Source organism: Puma concolor, chromosome B4 (assembly GCF_028749965.1).
Source record: "Puma concolor isolate L17-30 chromosome B4, mPumCon1.1.hap2, whole genome shotgun sequence".
Classification (NCBI taxonomy): Eukaryota; Metazoa; Chordata; class Mammalia; order Carnivora; family Felidae; genus Puma; species Puma concolor.
The window spans coordinates 15864006-15884261 of NC_141673.1; the positions used below are offsets into that span (position 1 = coordinate 15864006).

Below are 20256 nucleotides of genomic sequence, written 5' to 3' on the forward strand. Positions count from 1 at the left end.
AGGGAGTCTCCCCTTGCTTGGAGACCCCACAGCATTAGTCTTACCTTGCTTATCACCCCCACCTCGATATGATCGCCATGTGTTAGCAAATGGCTTCCCGGATGCCCCACTTTCCAGAGATGCCTCTCAATCTCTGGTTCACAGAGAGCTCCTTTTCTCATTTTCAAGAAAGAATGGCTGTGTATCAATTTATGTCTTATATCATTTTAATCATTTCAGTGTCTTAGTTGGGGGGGAAGGTGGAGATTTTATCATGTACTTAATTGGCCAACTTGAAAACAGAAGCATGTGCAGTATATACATGTGAGTAATGAATAACTGCAAGGCATCTGTAAGTCCAGGCAAATACTACGGTCTTGGCATTGATTGGGTTAGAATGCTTTTCCAGAAAGCTCTTGCTGTAAGTCAACTCCCCACTCAAAGCCTTTAGGGGCCTTTCATTACCTGTAGTGCTGAGGCCAGTGTACTCAGGGGATGGATTGCTGACGGGGGAGGACGGAGGTGGCACTTCGACGGACGTGGCGGATTTGGCTGGCGAAAACGATGGCACTGGTGAAGGGGTTGGCGGGGCAGCCTCTGTCAAGATAATTTCTTCTCGGACTTCTGCTATGGGTAGAGAAAGGGTAGATTCTCAGAGCCAACGGTCAAGGCAAGTTGTCTTCAAAGGACTTTAAAAATTGAAACATTCTTTCTGATCTGTGTGTCATGTCACCCCTCTGCTTAAAGCCCTTTGATGGTTTCGAATCACCATCAAGGCATGCAAGCAGTTCCCATACACAGCCATGCCCACTCCAAAGAAGAAAAGGACATCACTGCTTTCACACCACTTGGCCTGCCCACTACAACTAAATTCTTCGGAATAAAGAGCTAAAGAAACACAGAGCATAGAAGCAAGGATGCAAATCAAACTGCCAAGTAGGGCAATTCCCAGTGAAAAGCTGGCTTACCAGTGCTTCCTTCTCCCTTCATGGCTCGCATGAGCTCATTGGCCCGCTCCTGACAGTGCAGGGATTCTAATAGGTAGAGCACGTAGTCGTCAAACATCAAGTGAATTAAGTGAAAAGACCCTGGTGGGAGAAGATCCAAACAGAAAGGTAAGTCATGGCAGCGCACATACGCCCCTCCACCTGGTTAACAGCCCGTGTTGTTGGGCTTGTACTCTAATGCTCTGTTCAAGACTCTCACTCCCTACTCCATTATCATCTCCACATGGTCAAAAGTTGCTCTTCTTTGCTGTGTCCTCAGCCTAGCCTAGTGCTCGACATAAGGTAAATGGCACTAACACTTTGTAGCAAGTGCGTCTTTTTCCTTGCTCAAACTAGCTCATCAAAAATGGTGCCCATTGAGCCATCTGTCCAAATGTTTCTGAGCCCTCACATACCCACTGGCCTCGTCCTCATTTGAGCACCACTTACTGTGTTCAGTGTGTGTTGACATGGTGTCTTTCATTTTTATCTCTTCTACAAGTATGTCCTATTTCCCTGATTGGACTTTAAGGATGTCCATGGCAGAGATTTTGCCTTCTAGTTCACTATACCAATGTTACCTGACAGGATTCCAGAAGCAGAACTGAAAATTGAAACCTGTAACAACTGAATTATTTCCTTAAATGTTTCTGAGACCTTTGTTTAACACATGGTTCTCAGAAAAGGTATTAGATTGGGGCACCTGGGTGGCTCAGTCAGTTGAGCGTCTGACTGGCTCAGGTCACGATCTTGTTGTCCGTGAGTTCGAGCCCCGCGTCGGGCCCTGTGCTGACAGCTCAGAGCCTGGAGCCTACTTCGGATTCTGTCTCCCTCTCTCTCTCTGCCCCTCCCCCGCTCACGCTCTGTCTCTCTCTCTCAAAAATGAACAGATGTTAGAAAAGGTATTAGATTGGAAATATGGTATTCTCAAATAAGACTCTTCATTCTTAATTTAGAGTAGACTGTTTCATAAAAAGGGATGTGATCATCTTAAGACATTTTTCCAATGTGCCAGTCTCTGTGTTCAAAGTCTTATATTCTCTAACTTAATCTCTTACCACCCTGTAAGATAGGTACTTTCATTCTTACTATAATACATTACTTCAAAACCATCTTTTCTGGCATGTCATGCTGCCACCATGGACAGTGGAATGATCCACATATGGAAGGGGCTCAGTTAATGTCTGCTGTAATCAAGCCTCAGGAATGCCAGGGTCAGAGGGGCCAAACCTTCATCTCTGGTCTCATGTTTCCAACTCCCAAGGGAACATCTCCATGTGGATATTCTACTTCCCATGAAATGTCCAAAACTTCTCACCCACCTATCCTACAAGCTGACCTCCTCTTCCCATTTCCCTCCAGTCTGCTTTTTTAGAGGACCTCTGAGACTCTCTGGTATTACTTATACTGTGACTCCATCATCACCACCACCACTATTATCATTATCCTCGTCATCATCGTCATTATCTGCTGAATGCTTACTGTGTGCCAAAACTCTGCTAAGCAATTAACACAGGTCTCCTCCTTACTACAAACAGTGGGGTAGGTGGTACTGTACTCCCTTACTGAGCAGGAAAGGAGTGTCTCCATTAGGAGTATGTAGGGATTTGCCTCAGTTTGATCTGGCTCCAAAATCTGTTCCCGTTCCCTTACAGATCATCCAGTCCAGTCTGCTCACAGCCCAGATGGGGGAAAAAGGCGTTGGTCCTAGCAGGGCCCTTTGAGTTGGGAGCTATGCCTTTTCAAGTCTCAGTTAGAAGGTGATGGGGCTATAGCTCCAGTTGCACAACTGGTTAGTGTGTAATACTTGTAAGAAATAAGGTGTTAGGGGGCTTCTGGGAGTGATGGGACAGCACCTTCTTGGTGGAATTTACTACCAATTTTCTTTTTAATTCTCTCTTCTTGGTGGAACTTATCAATTTTCCTTTTAATTGTACCTGACTTAGACAGACAGACACACACACACACACACACACACACACACACACACACCACTTTCCATCCACTTCCCCCAAATGGGTCCTGTGAACCACTGAGGAGGTAGCACTGTGGGCAACTGTGTGGGCACTGGATCACTCTGCCCAGGTTGAGATCCAGCTCTGCCACTGCATCACTAAGACCCTGGATGAGTTACCCTTAGTAAATGTTACAAAATCAGCCATTTCTTGAGCCCTTGCTCTGTGGCAAATTCATTATCTGTGTAGATCTGTGTAAATGTGCAGACTTATTATAACACTTAACCCTCATCACAACTGTAAGAGATAAGGGATACTCTCCTTTTGCAAAGGAGGACACTGAGACTTCCAGAGGGAAAGTAAGTGTCCAATGTCACATAATTATTAACTGGAGGAACTGGGACTTGAACCCAAGACTGTCTGATTCTGGAGTTCTTTGATCATTGTACAACACAGCTCTCTAAAAGGGGGGGCGGTAAAACCCCTTGTTTTGGTTACAGAAGTACTAACCATAATGAGGAAAGGGACACACTAGACGTTTAATGAATGGTAACTGCTTGTTATTATTATCTGTAAAGTCCCTTTTGCTACTAATGTCCTAAGATCTCATAGGATATCATATCATAATATGATTGCTTTGTCCATATAGTCAAAGAATTCAGAAGAGAACATCAAATACTTCAAAGGAAAGGATCTCCAAAAATGAAGAAATACCTGCTCCAATGTTGCTCTAGGTCAATAAGGATAGAAAGATAGAAACATGCTGTGAAACAATGAATTAAAATGGAAAACCCTAGATAATGAAAATGGCATTAGTAGTTGTATCACAGGCAAGCACCTTGGAAATCATCCATACACCCTCCTCTTTTATAGACAAGGAAACAAAGATCTGATACGGTGAAGAAATTTGCCTAAAACCACACTGTCAGAAACAGCAGATTGGGGCTTGGAGGCCAGTAATGTTCGGGCTACAGGCTCTCTTCCTTAATGGCTCCAATCAGTTACCCAACTGGTCTGATAATTTTCAATCACTTTTGAACACAGAGTTTGTAGAGCTACTGCTGTGTGCCTACTACTGTGCTAAGTGCTCCAAGTACAAAAGAAACCTGAAGCTCAGTTCCTGACTCCACAAAAGCTACAGGGTCCTTTGCAGCAGAAGTCAATCATTAAGACAACTGGGAAACAAACAGTTCAGTACTGGTGGTGGGGGGGGGGGGGGTGGGGGGGAGGGGGAAGGGAGGAGGACGGAGACAGGGTGGGGGGTGTCATGGCCACGGGAGTAGTGCCAGGAGAAGAGGAGGGCAAAGTAAAAAAGGGGATACAGAAAGACACAGAGAGGGTGGGGTGGGGGAGAGGGGAGAAAGAGAGAAATATCGAAGACAGGTAAAAGGCAGTTGCAGCTAACATCCCCTGCTTTATTTCTCTCCCTAGCACTTATCACCATTACATATACTATATAACCTATTTATCTCTATCATGTGCCTCCCTACACCAGACCGTAAGCTCCATCAATGCAGTGTTTTCACTGTTCCCTATACCCAGTGTCTACAACAGTGCCAGGCACAGAGCAGAGGCTCAGTGACTGTCGGTTAGATCAACCAGTCAAATGCCCAAGCACTGTTTACCATATGCACTGTACTAAGTCCCCTTTCCAACACTGTGAGGAGGTATTACTATTGTCTTCAACTAATACATGGGGAAATGAAGGCTCAGAGGGTTTGAACAACTTGCCTAAAGTCACAGAGTTAACATCAGAGCCTGTCATGGAAAAAGGTATTAGGATACAGACAAAGGAGACTTTTGTTGTTGTTGCTACAGGTTAATATAGTTGATCACATTGCATAGAACCAAAGCATTTCTCTTTTCTTATGAAAAATTTCAAACATACAAAAAAGTACACAGAATTTTTAAATGAACATCAGTGTATTCAAGTCCTAGATTTACAATATCTTATTATTTTTACTATATTTGAATCAGATTTGGGTGTTTTTGTTTGTTTGTTTGTTTGTTTGTTTTTTTAAGTAGGCTCCAAACCCAGGGCAGAGCCCAATGCTGGGCTTGAACTCATGACCCTGAGCTCAAGATCTGAACTGAGGTCAAGAGTCAGATACTTAACTGACAGAGCCACTCAGATGCCCCAGATTTGTTTTTTAATTGAAGATAAAGATGAAGCCTCTGTGTTCTCTTCCTTAATTGTATTTCTCTGCTTTCTTGTGTTCAACCCCTGAGGTAATCACTGACTTGAATCTGGTATTTATTTGTTCACATGCATTTTTCTACTCTTACTATATGTATTTATGTATCCATAAATAACATATGGTATTGTTTTCTGTTTTCAAACTTGATATAAATGGTATGATACTTTACAGAGCATTCTACAACTTGCTTTGGGCAATCTATCCACATGGATGCATATAGCCTAATTTGATGGCCACTGTTTGAATATGCCACAATTTATTCATCCATTCTCCTGTTGATGGAATTTTGGTTGTTTATAATTTCCCACTATTGGAAAATGGCCCTAATGAATATTTTCTGTACCTGTTTCTTGGGTCTGCTGGGTCCAAGAGCTGCCTGCATATTCACTCTTATGAGACAGTGTCAGATAGCTCACCAAAATTTTTTACATTCCTACTGGTAGTATATGAAATATAGTATTTGCCAGTCTGAAGGGTGTGAAATGTTATCTTATTGTGTTTATAGTTTGTATTACTCTAGTTACTAGAAAGGTGTACGTCTCTTCATATGATTATCATCCATTTGAATTTCCCCTTCTGTGAATTACCTATTCATATTCTCATTTTTCTAGTGGGATATCTGAATAATATTGGGGCATGTGAATTTCTTTGTGGGTATTTAAATAATTTATTTAGAGGGGTTTATTATATATTCTGGATAGTAACCCTTTGTTATATGCACTGCAAAATATGTTCTCCTTTTCTGTGACTTTTACCTTTTAACTTTGTTAATGGTGTGCTTATTTATTTATTTTTATTTTTTTTAATTTTTTTTTTAACGTTTTATTTTATTTTATTTATTTTTTTTTTTTTAAATTTTTTTTTTCAACGTTTATTTCTTTTTGGGACAGAGAGAGACAGAGCATGAACGGGGGAGGGGCAGAGAGAGAGGGAGACACAGAATCGGAAACAGGCTCCAGGCTCTGAGCCGTCAGCCCAGAGCCCGACGCGGGGCTCGAACTCACGGACCGCGAGATCGTGACCTGGCTGAAGTCGGATGCTCAACCGACTGCGCCACCCAGGCGCCCCTTAACGTTTTATTTTTGAGACAGAGAGAGACAGAGCATGATTGGGGGAGGGGCAGAGAGAGAGGGAGACACAGAATCGGAAGCAGGCTCCAGGCTCTGAGCCATCAGCCTAGAGCCTGATGTGGGGCTCGAACTCACGGACTGTGAGATCGTGACCTGAGCCGAAGTCGGCCACTTAACCGACTGAGCCACCCAGGCGCCCCAATGGTGTGCTTATTAATCACAAGTGAAATCCAGATGTGGTTCATTTTTGCAATCTTTTCTTTATGACTGGTCCTTTTTTGTACCTTTTTAAAGAAATAAATTACTATGTCAAGGTCATAAAAATACCATTCCTTATTTTCGTCCAAAAGGTTTAAGGTCTTCCCACCTCCCCCATTTAGATGTTTCTTTTCAAGTGTTGTAGAGGAGGGGTCTAATATTTATGTACCCCAAAGTGCCTGTCCAGAAGAAATTTGCCTAATCCACTGACTTTTAATGCCGTTTCTGTCATACATACAATCCTCTTGTTTAACAGACAAGGGGAAAAGCATCTGATGAGGCGAAGGCAAGTTTCGTGTCCATCTGTCTTGGGCACCTCTGTTCTGTTTCATTGCTCTACTGGTCTAACTATGTTACAAGCCCATGCTGTCTTACTCCATAACAAACCTGAATATCAGGTAAGTGAGTCCCTATGTCTCGTTCTTCTTTCCCTTCAAAATGTCTTTACGACTCTTGGCCTTTTGAATTTTTACATCAGATTGTCAAAGGGAAAAAGAGACTGGATTGGAATTCTGTTGAATTTATGTATTAATTAGTAAGATCTCCTTGATGTTGACTCTTTGCAAACACGAACACGGTATATTTCAATAATAGTTTAAAAAATTCTCCTTGAAGATCTTCAGGCAATTTTTGTCAGAATTATTTTATAGGTATCCTTTAGTTTCTGTTGCTATTTTGAATGGTATATGCCTGCGTATACTTAATATATATTAGTATATACTTAACACATACTTTATACACACACACACACAATTATATTTTCTAATTAGGTTCTGGGTAGTGCTAAGAATGCCAGTGATTTTTTTTTTTTAATTTTTTTTTTTTCTCAACGTTTATTTATTTTTGGGACAGAGAGAGACAGAGCATGAACGGGGGAGGGGCAGAGAGAGAGGGAGACACAGAATCGGAAACAGGCTCCAGGCTCTGAGCCATCAGCCCAGAGCCTGATGCGGGGCTCGAACTCACGGACCGTGAGATCGTGACCTGGCTGAAGTCGGACGCTTAACCGACTGCGCCACCCAGGCGCCCCAGAATGCCAGTGATTTTTAAAAAACTGAATTGAGTAATCCAGTTGAATTCCTATTTGTTCTATTAGTTTGTAGATTGTCTTTTGTCAACCATCATGACATCTGTAACTAAAGGCAATTTTGTGTTTTCTTTTCCAATTCTTACATTTCATTCCCTTTAGTTATTATATTGGCTAGGACTTCCAGTCAATAGTTATTAGAAACAGTGTTAAAGGCATTCTGGTCTTCATGATTTGAGTAAGAAAATTTCTAAAGTTGGAGCACTTGGGTGGCTCAGTTGGTTAAGCGTCCAACTTCGGCTCAGGTCATGATCTCATGGTTTGTGAGTTAAAGCCCTGTGTCAGGCTCTCTGCAGTCAGCAAGGAGCCTGCTTTGGATCTTCTGTCCCCTTCCTGCTTTGCTCCTCCCCCCCCCACTCTCTCCCTCCCTCTCTTCTCAAAAATAAACAAACATTAAAAAAGAAAACTTCTAAAGTTTTACCAGTTAGTGTCATGTTCATTGCAGATTTTTGGTTGCCCTTTAACATTTAAAAAAAAATTCCCCTGTATTCCCAGTTTGCTAAGAGGTTTTTTTTTTTTTTTTAATAATACTTGGGGGGCTGAATTATATCAAATGCTTTTTTCCCTCTATATCTATAGAGAAGATCATATGATTTTTCTCTTTTCATCTGTTAATACTGTATGTTAGTTTCTTTTCTGACTTTGAATCATACTTGAGTTCTTGTCATAAACCTTATTAATCATGATTTAAAAATGTTTGCTGCTGGATTTGACCTGCTAGTATTTTACTTAGAATGTTTCATCTATATTTATGTGTGGTTGGGTAGGAATTATATTTCCCCTACCATTCTTCCAAAGTTTTGAAATTGAGGTTGTATTAGCTTCATAATTGAGATGAGATTAGCTTCATGAGTTGTATAGATTTCCTTTTGTTTTTATTGCCTGAAACATCAATTTTCATAATCATTTTCATTAACTAAGGATTTTATGTTTCTTATAAGTTTAGTAAAAGTTGCCTGTAAAAACACTTACGTCAGATGTTTTTTTTGAAGGAAGAGGCTTTTTCATCTACTGTGATGATTATTTGATCTTATTTCTAGCAATCTAATTTTATGTTTTTGTTTACCGTCTTTTATCTATGCTTCTTTTATTTTGCCATCTCTTTTCATAATTTTCCACTTTCCTTGGCAAATTTTAATTACTTAGTGATGATTCTTAATTTATTAACATATATCCCATACATTTTTAAAGTCCAAACTACTTTTTTTTCAGCGAAGTCTAAAGTTATTTAATATTCCGAGACAAAAACCTTTATGCTTTAACTGGTCTTTGGAGATTCTCTTCTCACCATCTCATGTTACATTGTAGCCTAAAACTTGCTTTGACAATTTTTAAACACACAAAAATTATTTTTTAAATTATAATCAGTAATTAAATGTGCTTACAAATTTAAGAATTTCTCTCATCTTAAAATAAGGCCTCCAAATTGTTTGACCTTCCTTCCCTGGAGAAGGGGGGGGGTGTCTATGTGACCCGCTTCCATCTTGGTAGGTTTGTGACTCCTTTGACCAACACTGTGTGGGGGGGAAGGGACACTTTAACTTTGGGGACTGGGTCATAAAAGGCGATGTGGTCCCCCCCTGGAACAGTGAGCCGCGATGTAAGAAGTTTTAACTGTTCAGGGGCCACCATGTGGTGTGGACACTGAGCCACATGAAGTGGCCATCAAAGGCATCCTGATCGCAGTCCTATCTTGAAGTCATCCAAACCCAAGCACAGACATGTATGTGAGGGAAGAAGCCTCCAGATGATTCTAGCCTCTAGCTGTTGATGCCCTACTGTCTTTGAGTGTTCCCATGTGAGGTGCAGAGTAGAGATGAGGTCAGAGGTCATAAAGCAGAGACAAGCCATCCTTGCTGTGCTGTGTCCAAATTCCTGACCCACCAGAATCCGTAAGCATAACAAAAGGACTGTTTTAAGCCACTATGCTTCGGGGTAATTTGTCACACAACAACAATAACTAAAACATGGTTGTTTCTGTTGCCCAGACCTTAGCTATGGCTTTATTTTTCTTCTTGCTGAAATGCATCCTTTCAGTGCTTTTTATTTATTTATTTATTTTTTTTTTTTCAACGTTTATTTATTTTTGGGACAGAGAGAGACAGAGCATGAACGGGCGAGGGGCAGAGAGAGAGGGAGACACAGAATCGGAAACAGGCTCCAGGCTCTGAGCCATCAGCCCAGAGCCCGACGCGGGGCTTGAACTCACGGACCGCGAGATCGTGACCTGGCTGAAGTCGGACGCTTAACCGACTGCGCCACCCAGGCGCCCCTCAGTGCTTTTTAAAGTGATGTTCTATGGGGCCAGATTTTCTTAGTCTTTGTAGAACTGACTAGGTCTTTACTTTGCCCTCACTCTTGAATAATGGTTGACAGTTCTTTATTCTCAACAGTTGAAAGATATTATTTCTGGAGTCCCTTCTTACTCATGATAGACTAGTTATTGTTCTGTTCTCTCATAGCTTCAAAAAATATTTTACATCTATCAATATGGATTTTTAAAAGTCCACCAGGGAGGATTAAACAAATTTGTCCAGACTTCTGGTGCAATGCATCTGAGCCCAGGGCGTTTGTGTGAGTTGTGGTAACTGAAGAAGCGTGGGTTTTGTGGCCAGGCAGATCTGATTTTGAAGCAGAGCTCTGGCCCCTTGCTCCCTTGCCATACTGATCTCGGGCGAGAAAATTCTCCAAGCTTCCTTTCCACCTCTTATTATCTGCCTTGCAGAGTTAATGGGAGAAGCCAACAGCGGCATGTGCCTCCTAGATGTCTGTTTCAACGAGCGTCATTATCCTGCCTTTGCTCTACGCTCTACCTCCGGCCTCACAGGTTGTTGCAAGAATTAAATGAAAACATGCCCAATATTATGTCTGGTGCATACTAGGCCCTCGATAAATGTTACCTTGTTTTTATGAGTACTATTCAACAGAAGAAAGTTAGATGAGGTGGTGGCTTAGCAGAAAGAACAGGAGCTCTAGCATGGAAAAGCTTCGGGGAGGGGCGGTGCCCAGCAGAGTCTGTGGTGCGTGCGTGGGCAAGTCCCGTGTCCTCTCTGGTCTGCTTCCCCCGAATACAGGAAAAGTAATTCCTGCCTCCTAGTGCTTGGTGGGGGCCTGGCTGACATGTGCAACATTTGGCAGGTTCTGGGTAAGAAAGCCGGGCCCGGCCCTCTAAGCCTGGAGAAGCAGCCTGGAAGGCTCGGTCGTGGCCACCTGGCGTGAGAGCCAATCTCTGACAGGGCTGCTCCTGTATGACCTCCCCAAGCGGGTGAGCTGTGACGCTAAGCCAGCAGACAAGTGCACAAGCAGGTGAACGAACACTTGGGCAGTCTGCAGTCCTGCCCCCTTGGCTGGCAAACACAGGGCCGCTTTTCAAACCGTTTGATGCCCCAGTCCTTCCAGGAACTACTGTTCTTCCAGATGTTCCTAACAGTGAAATCAGAGGCATTTGGTGAAAACCCAGAGTGAGACGGTAAAGGCACCTGCACTGGCTTGGGGTCCAGGTGTCCTATGAACTGAAATCACAGCAGCAAATGGAAAACACGGGGCATGTGTGTGTTTTAAAAGTAGAAACCCTATTTTCCTCAGCTCCATTAGGATTCAAAGTTCATTGCCTGCCGGTCTACCTTTGCGGTCTAATTTTGCTAGAAACTGCTGCTTACAGCAAAGAAAGAACGTCTGGCTACTTTGGTTCACAGCATAGGCTCTTTCAGCGAGAAGGAATTAGGAAGAAAAGAGTGAAAAGGAATTAAGGAGAAGAAAGGAGTCAACTACCTTTGAAAGAGGCCGTTCTGGGAAGAGGTGGTAGAGACCCGCCGGGGTCATGGTGACAATCCCCACCGTCACGTAGTGGTCAGCCCGCGCCATTCACGGCGGCAAGGATCGTGTGGGAGTTATAAGATAGATGGAGCTGGCCCCTGTGGTTGGGGGAGGGGGCCCGTGAACAGAGGGCTCTTTTTCCTAATTAGCTGTTTTTATACAGGGAACACATGACCCAAACACAACCACCAACTGTGTCTTTGACATATACAGGCAGAAAGGGGGAGCTGGGCTTTTGTCTGCCGCAAATTCTTTCAACTTGTCCGTCACCCAAGCTGCAAAACCCAACAATGAGTCGGATGAGCAGGACCGTTGCAGACAGTTTGCTAAATGGACTTGGAAACAGGTATTATTTCAACCCACTTAGGCTTGGAAAATACTGTAAAAGTGAAATTGGGTTACTATCTCCGTCTTTTCTTTCCTAAGAGATTTGTGACCATTTCTGCCATTTGTCTGAGTTTCCGGTGTGTCCCCAAATAGCGCGTGGTTCAAAGAGAAATAAACACACTTCAAGTTTTTCTTAGTGATAAATGCAACCCTTTCGTAGAACCCTAACTGTTCTACTGCCCCAACTTCCTTTGTCACATTAACTTAATATGAACCAATGAATTTCAAAGAATACTGCCAAGTGAATTACTTTCCCTGTTGAATGAAGGGTACTCAGTAATATACATAATCAGTTTAAGACCCAGCAAACTGAAGAATAAGGGACAAAGCGAAAAGGGATGCTGGCTTTGTGGATGTGTGTTATGTATGTATATCGACAGGTGTGATCCTGTTGATTCTTTGATTTTGAAGCAATGAAAAAAATCTCAAATATTTTTCAAACATTCGCCTAACTGAAAGCAGTTACGCACAAGTGATTTTCCCAGAACCAGAGGTAACATGTGCTAACACTAAGTAGGCCGAGCTGGAAGTCATCAAAACGCCATGCTTGAGGGCACTGCCCAGGTAGCAGCCACCAGAGCACTTCCATCCGCGGCTCAGAGAGGACGACCCCCATCTGTAGCCATGGTGCAGGCCAGCGCAGAGAACTTCCCAGTGCGGAGATTAAAGAAATCTACAACAAAACACTTCTCCAACTGGGGAAACACAGTCTTTCATGGACAGAGCTGTTTAGAAAAAATAGTGCCGCCTTTGTTTCACTACATACTCGCTCCGTTGTATAGCACAACTGGAAAATGGTGACAAGACCATAAAAAGCTGGATGGAAAAGTGTCAAATTAAACCCAGAGTGAAACCCAGAGCTGATTGGCTTAATTGGAGATAATGAAAAATGAAACCACATCTCTGCTTGCAAAGTAAAATAGTGAGCAAGACGCAATTACCCAGAAAACGTACCAACAGCCCTCTGCCGAAATGCCTAGAAATGTGAGGCCAAAGCACTTTGAGATTTCAAATGTCTGGACGATGCCTTAAAGTTTCCCTTCACTTTGCTAATGATGACCTGGACCCAATGCATCATCCATTCTTTCCAGTGACAAGTAGAAAACCAGGTCCCACAATGCAGCATAGCAATCACCCCAAGTTGGTGTTAGGTTCCTGCCCGCAGACCATGATAAGCGCCCCTGGGCAGAGATTTCCAGGCCCGTTTACAATGGAAGCAGCAGGTGTGTACTTGGGTAGGGAGGTGAGGAGGACCCAAGGGAAAAAGAACGTAAAAGTCCCCTTCTAGGGATCCAACTGGCGCACACTGTTAAAGAAGCTTTAGCCACTCTCCCCACTGCTGGAGCGTCAATCGAGCCATGTGCAAATGTTCAAACTCAGAGGCTTCTTCTGCTTCCCAGTCTTGGGAAGTGCACACAGTGGAATTCTGCAAAATAGTCCCCGGAAGCAGGATTCACTGGGGACACCCGGCAACGGGGGTGCACAAACAGTGCTATCTACTCCTCTTTAAGCTCAGATAGTACTCTCTGTGTGAGAAACTGCATTTTCCAATTTGCAAGCTTTTTAGCACGCAATGCCATCTTTCTCCCCGGAAGTCCTGAGGATGATGTGTCCTTCCAGAACACACACATTTCAGGGTGATGTCCTTGTGGGCCCAGGGACAGGAAGTGAGATCACGGCTGGTTCTGGAGAGGTGGACTTCACGCATGAAACCCAGAGAAACAGGGTTTGGATATGAGGAGGGCTGGGGCGGCCTTACCAAAGCTGGGGGCACTATGCAAGGTCATGTCCCGGATCACCCTGGTGCCGAAACAGGACCACATCAGGAGGAACTGCTGGGCCACTTTCTTCAGGGACCCTTGTCTCTTGGCAGCCACCTACAAGAAAGTGAACGGCTTAAACAGGGGTCAATTCAACCTTTCCTTTATGACTGTCTGTCTGAAAAATGATAGGAAGGCTTATGGATCTCCAAGTTCAATGCTATGGAACAATGGCTTTTTGACTTTCTGTTTCTACCAGCAAAAATTCACTTTAGAAAATGAAAGCTGATGTCGGGACCCAGTTTACACCGCAGATGAAAGAGAGACGCTGACCTGGCTGAATCAGGGGAAGGAGACTCAGGGTCCTGCCTCCTGCAACCCCCGCCTCCGGAGGGGGCCCAGGCCTCTGCTCAGAACCCCAGGGCTCCGTGGCTGCTGAGGAACGTTCAGACAGCTCAGTGCGGGGCTCTGCATCTCCCAAGTGCCACGAAGGTGAGTGTTGGGGGGCAGTGCCGGGGCTGCTCCTCCCGCTCCAGCTTACCAACCTTCACAACACAACGGTCCACCATGGTGTCTAGCCACTCGATGTAGGACTCGATGGGAGACTGCTCCTCCAGGAGGTGGTCAAACTCCTGGTACACTGTCAAACAAAGGAGAGCCCCCACACGTCACTGCAGCTGTGTCTACACAGAGCCACAGCTTAAAAGATCAAAGGAATAAAACTGCATAAAAACAAAACTCCAGCCTCAACGGAGCACTCAGACTTCAGAAATCACGCCCCGACTTACCTTTCCAGGCTCATCTTCGCAGCCTGTGAACACCAGAAAGCCCGGCTACCATGGATAGCTTGCGTTCCCCCCAACAAACCCTGCTTTTCTCAGGCAGTTCCCTTCGCTCGGACCGTCTGGTTCCTCAGGGCCCAGCCCAGCCGAAATGGCCCTTCTTGTGACATCCTTTTTCCCCTCCCCGGGCTCCTCGCCAGCAGAACTGATCGCTCATCCTCTGTGCTTCCACGGCATTTTATTATCCGTATTCCACCTTTAATGCATCACTGATGCTGTGTTACGGCTGTGAGGGCAGGGGTGTCTCCCGTGCCAGCTCTCTGTCCGACCTCTTTCTTAGCTGAGGCCGTCCCTAGCCTCACACAGCCATTATCCAGGACGTGCTTCCTTGCACGAACGGGCACAGACATCGCAGCTCCCTTGCTCTCTGCCTCATGGTAGGGCTTCTGAACCACAGCTACGTTGGGCAAATAGCTCTAACCAGCCTCTCGGAGCTTGGCATGTAGCAGATGCTTACTCATTGTTCACAGCGTAAAAGAGACAATCTCCACGCCCTTAGTTTCTGCACTAGTAACAGGAGGACCATTGTACCACTGATAGCCTGTCTTCAGCTGCATGTCAGGTAACTGAGTCTGGAAGGACTGTGTGATTGGTGAAGTCAGCAGAAAACAGAAACACTGCTGTGGTTTGGAACATCTCTTCTGATTGCCGTTTCTGTGGTTTGGTTTTTTTTTTTTTTTTTTTTTTTTTTTTACATGTGGAGCTCAGTAAACCAAACCATGCATTCAGACCCACATGTTTCTAGAGTTTTAAATTTGCCTGGGAGGTTTCTGTCATCCCATTCTGTGGGCCTGGCCAATGCATTCCGTTTTCCCGAGCTGAGGACTGCCACGGAGGTCAGCTGCCGGGGCCAGGAGATCCAGACAGTTTAGAACGAGAAGGGGCTGAATGAGAAGTCCGCTGAATTGGTATCCGCGTCCTCTTACGGACGAGGAAGCTATGTCCCAATGAGATTAAGTGACCCCTCAAAGGCAAAGGGTAAGTGAGGGCGGCCAGAGAGGGACTGGAGCCCATGCCTCTGACTTCCCTGATGTTCCCGTTCTCCCGATAGCACTGTCACCTCGCAGGTGGTGAGGCAAATGCTTGCGGCTGACATTTACGGGGTTCTTGCTGTGTGCCAGGCACTTCCCTAATGACACGGACACTCTCACCCCACCTACAGCAACCTCAAGAATGTGATACAGCAATTGCTCAAATGTTTGTTGAATGAACGGATGAACAACCCGAGAAGGCAGGTATGATTTCTACTTCCCATTTTACAGATGAGGAAGTGGAGGCACTCGGAGGTGAGTGACTTTCTGAAGGTCTCACAGCTAGCGAAGAGGAGAGGCAGGTTTCAAACACAGCCTGACTCGACGCTCGTCTCCTAACCCTGGCACTGTACCGGCTCCACACTGTGTGCCAGGCACCCACACGGTGCGCATGCTGCCCCATTTAATCCCTCCACATTGTCCCCGTGTCAGAGACTTGGAAGCCAGGGTCACAGTACACTGGAGCCAGGCTTTAAATCAAGGTCGGCTGGGCACTCCGACTGTCTGCTCTTATCACAGTTATTCTCATCAGTCTGCCCAAGTCCTGATGTGCACTTGTGAATTAAGGGGAGCCTTCCCAGGCAGGGCCCGATTCACAGAGGTGATGGAAACCCCCCTAAAGCAGGGATGTGTAGGTTTGACAACTAGCTGTAAGGAAAGGTCGATGCACACACACCATTGGTGCAGCACACAGCTGTGTTCAGGAACTTACTTCTCAGCTGTCTGGTGGGCACTGCAGGATGACGCTTGTGTGCCAGGCTACCTGCCTTGAGGGCTGATGCCCTTGCTCAATCCCCCCTGTTCCAGGCACTGCATCATATGGCATGTCCTCTTTGGAAACGTTCAACCATTCGTAAATCACTTGTTTGATTTCTGATTGGCCATTAGCTCTAAGCTCTACATGGGAAGGGCAGTATCCATATTATTCACTGCTTTTTGTCCAGCTTCTAACAAAGTGCCTGGCCCAGGACAGGCATTCAGCAAGAACCAGCTAGGTGGACTGAACCTCGTCACCCCCTTCCATTAGAAGAAGAGTATGATCATGGGTCTAAAAGGTACCGTTCGATCCCGGGCCTAAGAGAACTTGAAGAGAAAACTCCCCAAAGTTCCTTCTTGGAGACGCTGCAGTAACATCCGAGGGGCTCCAGCAAAGGCTCAGAGCCTGGTCCCCAAAGCAAGTGATGGTGACTTTCCCCTGTGCATTTCCCCTTTGTTTTCCTCCACAAAAGGTGCTGAGTGGGGAAGACAGCGGGGTCTCATGCTATTGGGAGTCGTATCATTCTGGGTTTCTGCTCATCTGTTTGGTCCTGCATAGACATTACTGGCGCCTGTCCATGGCTGGCCTGGGACGAGACCCTGGGGACACAACGATCAGGGGTACGGCTAGTGCTGTTAGGGGGCAGACACCAGTGCTTTCCATGGGCCTTGTAGCGGGCAATAGGGACAAACAGGACGGGAGGCATGATCGCAAGAACTTGGAAAGACCCTGCAGCTTCTGGGACTTGCCCATATCTCATCATTTTGTCTCCTCTGCTCTTCCCAGCGGGCAACACCAGTACGTGGTGGTGACACGCAGGTTTGAGCGCAGCCCTGTCGCCTGGGGTGAGGCTGACCACTCTCTGGGACTGAGTCTGGTCCTCTGTAAAATGGGGGTGGTGGGTATCTTCCCCATGGGCTGATGTAGAGAATTAATGAGATCCCGAGTGTGGTAGGTCTGACACAGACTAGGCAGTCCGTGAGCTCAGTCATTATTTTCGGGAGCATCTCTAAAGCTCTTACCAGGGGAAAGCAGGCTGGGGGCTGCTGTGGAAGATGGGACAGTGCCCATGGAGCTCTGGGGAAGAAGCCCTAGGGAAGGTCCAAGGGGTTCAGGTTTCAGCTGTTCCAGGTGCTTTTGGAAAGGGCTCAGTGGGAAAGAGGCCCCTAAGAGGAACTTCCTTGTTTATAAACGCCACATGCTTAGGCTGGCTGAAGAAGGTTCCCTCAAGAGGACATACAGAAGGCATATACTGGAAATCTGAGGGGCCTGGGGCTCTTGGGAGAACAGACCCCCCTTCTCGGGACACAGCCACTGTGCAGCTTCCTGAATAATGTACTGTCAGGATCTGGGGCCTCACCCCACTCGGAAGGTAAGAGCACCCCAGCTGTCACATCCCCCCCACCTCCAGCCATACTCAGCACCCACCTTCCTGAGAGCTGGTGGGAGGAGTGTGGACTCACCGTTCCATACTCCTCTCCTCCAGAGGCATGAGAAAGGAAGGCTGAGCACTGAGGAAGTTGCCAGTAGGCCCCCATCTGGGGCGGCCGGGTGCAGGATGCCCTGGGCAGCAGGCTGTGGGGGCGTTTGAGGAACAGCAGAGATGTGCTGACAGCGGTCATGGTCTCTGGCCTCCTCAAGTCCTCCACTACTAAGAACAACCAACCTGACCTTATCCAGAGAACACGAGGAGCAATATCCTCCAGTCTTGGTCCACAGGGACGTGAACATATATGCACAGAGGTAAACCACCATCCATTCCTTCTCCAACATTTACTGTGATTGAAAGGTTCACCTGCCAATAGGTGGGCTGACTGACCCTCTGCTGAAAAACAGGCAGCCCGTCTGCCTCCAGGCTGACATACACTCAGACAGACAACAAGCTTTTGTTCTCATTTTTGTATGCCACCTATGGAACTATTTCTGGCACCGAAGGGTCACATCCGGAGCCTTTTGCATAACACTGTGTGCTGCCCAACTGGACCAGGCCCCCTTTTCCCCAGCAATGTTGACACACGTCCTTATAAATCAATTAGCCCTCCCATCTGGGCTGACCCATTTAACAGGAACAATAAGAGGGAAGGGATCCTAGGGGGAAGGACAGGGTGGGACTCTCACTTAAATATTTACCAAGATACATTTTCTTTCTTTCTTTCTTTTAAAAACAAAACCAGAGGGGCGCCTGGCTGGCACAGTCGGTTAAGCGTCCGACTTCAGCCAGGTCACGATCTCGCGGTCCGTGAGTTCGAGCCCCGCGTCAGGCTCTGGGCTGATGGCTCAGAGCCTGGAGCCTGTTTCCGATTCTGTGTCTTCCTCTTTCTCTGCCCCTCCCCTGTTCATGCTCTGTCTCTCTCTGTCCCAAAAATAAATAAACGTTGAAAAAAATTTTTTTTAAAAACAAAACCAGAAAAGACACAATCCTTGGTGGAACATCTTACACTGGATGATGAGTTTCCGGTGCTCGTCGCGGGAGTCTTCCATGGTGTAGAGGGTTTGCTTGGTGATGCTGTTGAGATCCACGTTCCTCCAGTCTTCCAGCATTTGGAATGTGATGTCTGCACTGTGGATTACTGTCCGAGATGCCTATAATCCAATCCAATCAACTCATTAGCTCATGGGTTGTTAGGTTAAAACCCCTGCATGTTATTTCCTTTTTAATGAATCTGAGTATGGTATTTTGCAAACTACTTTGAAATTAACTAAGGAAAACTCAATTTCAGGAAATCAGCAGATAAGCCCATAACTCAGAAGACCCATACACTCTTTTCCCTTGTGGCTCTCTTTTCTCATCTTTATAAAACATTACTCCAGGGTGGCCTAGCCTAGACCAAACCCTGCTGTTCCCAGTCCCTTTGGTCTTGACCCCTGGGGAACAATGGGAAGAAGCCCAGAGATCTGTCAGCCTTCTGATGTAAGCCTGTGGGATGGGAGCTCTGTGCTTAATGATGTGTCTCTAGTGCCTGAGAAGCAACGGGCTCAGACCTGGGAATGGACCTGCTACCCGTGGGCCCATGGTAGCTTTAATCCCCCAAATTTTACAACGTGTGTTTTTCATATGAATGCATTCTGAAGCAGTTTATGGTCTGGCTTTCTATTTTTGCTTTTTGGTTTTTAGGTAACTACAGTGATGAAAACAAGTATGAATAACTGAGAGGGAAGGAAAGGGAGACAACACCTTAAGACTCAGTTGCTTATTAATATGTATGTGGTGTGTGTGTGTGTATGTGCACGCGCATGTGCATGCACGCACATGCTCCAGCACAGGCTTAACCTGTGGTTTCCTCAGCAAACCCTCATGACTGGAAAACTTAAATTTGCAAGTTGGAACAATATTTGGAACCACCGAGTTGGAACAATACTGATAAAAGTAAAGAAACATTTCCAGAATCATCTCCTTCACCTGCATATTTTAAAAAAATGTCTTTATAAAATGGAAAACAAAAGATTTCCAATACACAATGGACATTAAAAGTCTCTTAATGCTTGTGAATTTCCAGACAAAGGTAAATACTGACAACCCCTTTTACCCCCAAACTGTCCAAGGACAAGTAAACTCCGCTTAAATCACTGCAGAACTCTTTGAAGGTCAGAGGCCTAAACTATATGAATATAGGAGTTGGGTTAGTCTCTAATGATAATCAAAACAACTAAATGTAACGGTCTGGTATTCTGGACTAAAATATACTTAGTTCAAATCCTGGCCTTGCTGCTAACCAACTGACTGATTTGGGGCAGGCTAACAGATTCATCTCCGTTTCCTGATCTATAAAATGGAGATGTCCTAGTGTCTGCCTCTTAAGGAGGGGTGCCGTTTGAGGACTCCTTAAGATAACGTTTGAGAGAGCATCAAATCCTAACCACTAGACCACCAGGGAACCTTCCCTGAGATAATGTTTGCAAAGGGCACAGTTTAGGGGGTAAGAACTCAATAAAGGAGCTGCTGTTATTTGGATCTGTTCTCTTTGTGGTGAGGCAGGGACACATCAGGGCCGTGGCACATGGCATCCCTGCCAGCTAGAGGTTTCTTCTCTCACCCTGCCATCATGTCACAACTGAAATGTCACACCCACGGACAGACCTTCTCTAAGCACTCTATCTAAATTGGACTTACATGCTCCATTACTCTCTAT

The 20256-nt window shown here is 45.5% G+C and overlaps 1 protein-coding gene across 4 annotated transcripts in view; it reads right to left on the reverse strand.

The window, feature by feature from the left end:
- Positions 1-20256, reverse strand: part of RFX4 (regulatory factor X4) — a 166110-nt gene that overhangs the window by 23738 nt on the left and 122116 nt on the right. For 3 of the 4 annotated variants that reach the window (XM_086712457.1, XM_086712459.1, XM_025926617.2), the window contains 5 exons: positions 18565-18709; positions 14042-14136; positions 13496-13613; positions 948-1067; positions 445-606 (listed from right to left, as the gene is read on the reverse strand). In XM_086712457.1, the coding sequence (XP_086568583.1) occupies positions 445-606; positions 948-1067; positions 13496-13613; positions 14042-14136; positions 18565-18709 (640 nt within the window). The remainder of the gene's footprint in view (positions 1-444; positions 607-947; positions 1068-13495; positions 13614-14041; positions 14137-18564; positions 18710-20256) is intronic. The other variant, XM_086712458.1, reaches the window with a different exon arrangement.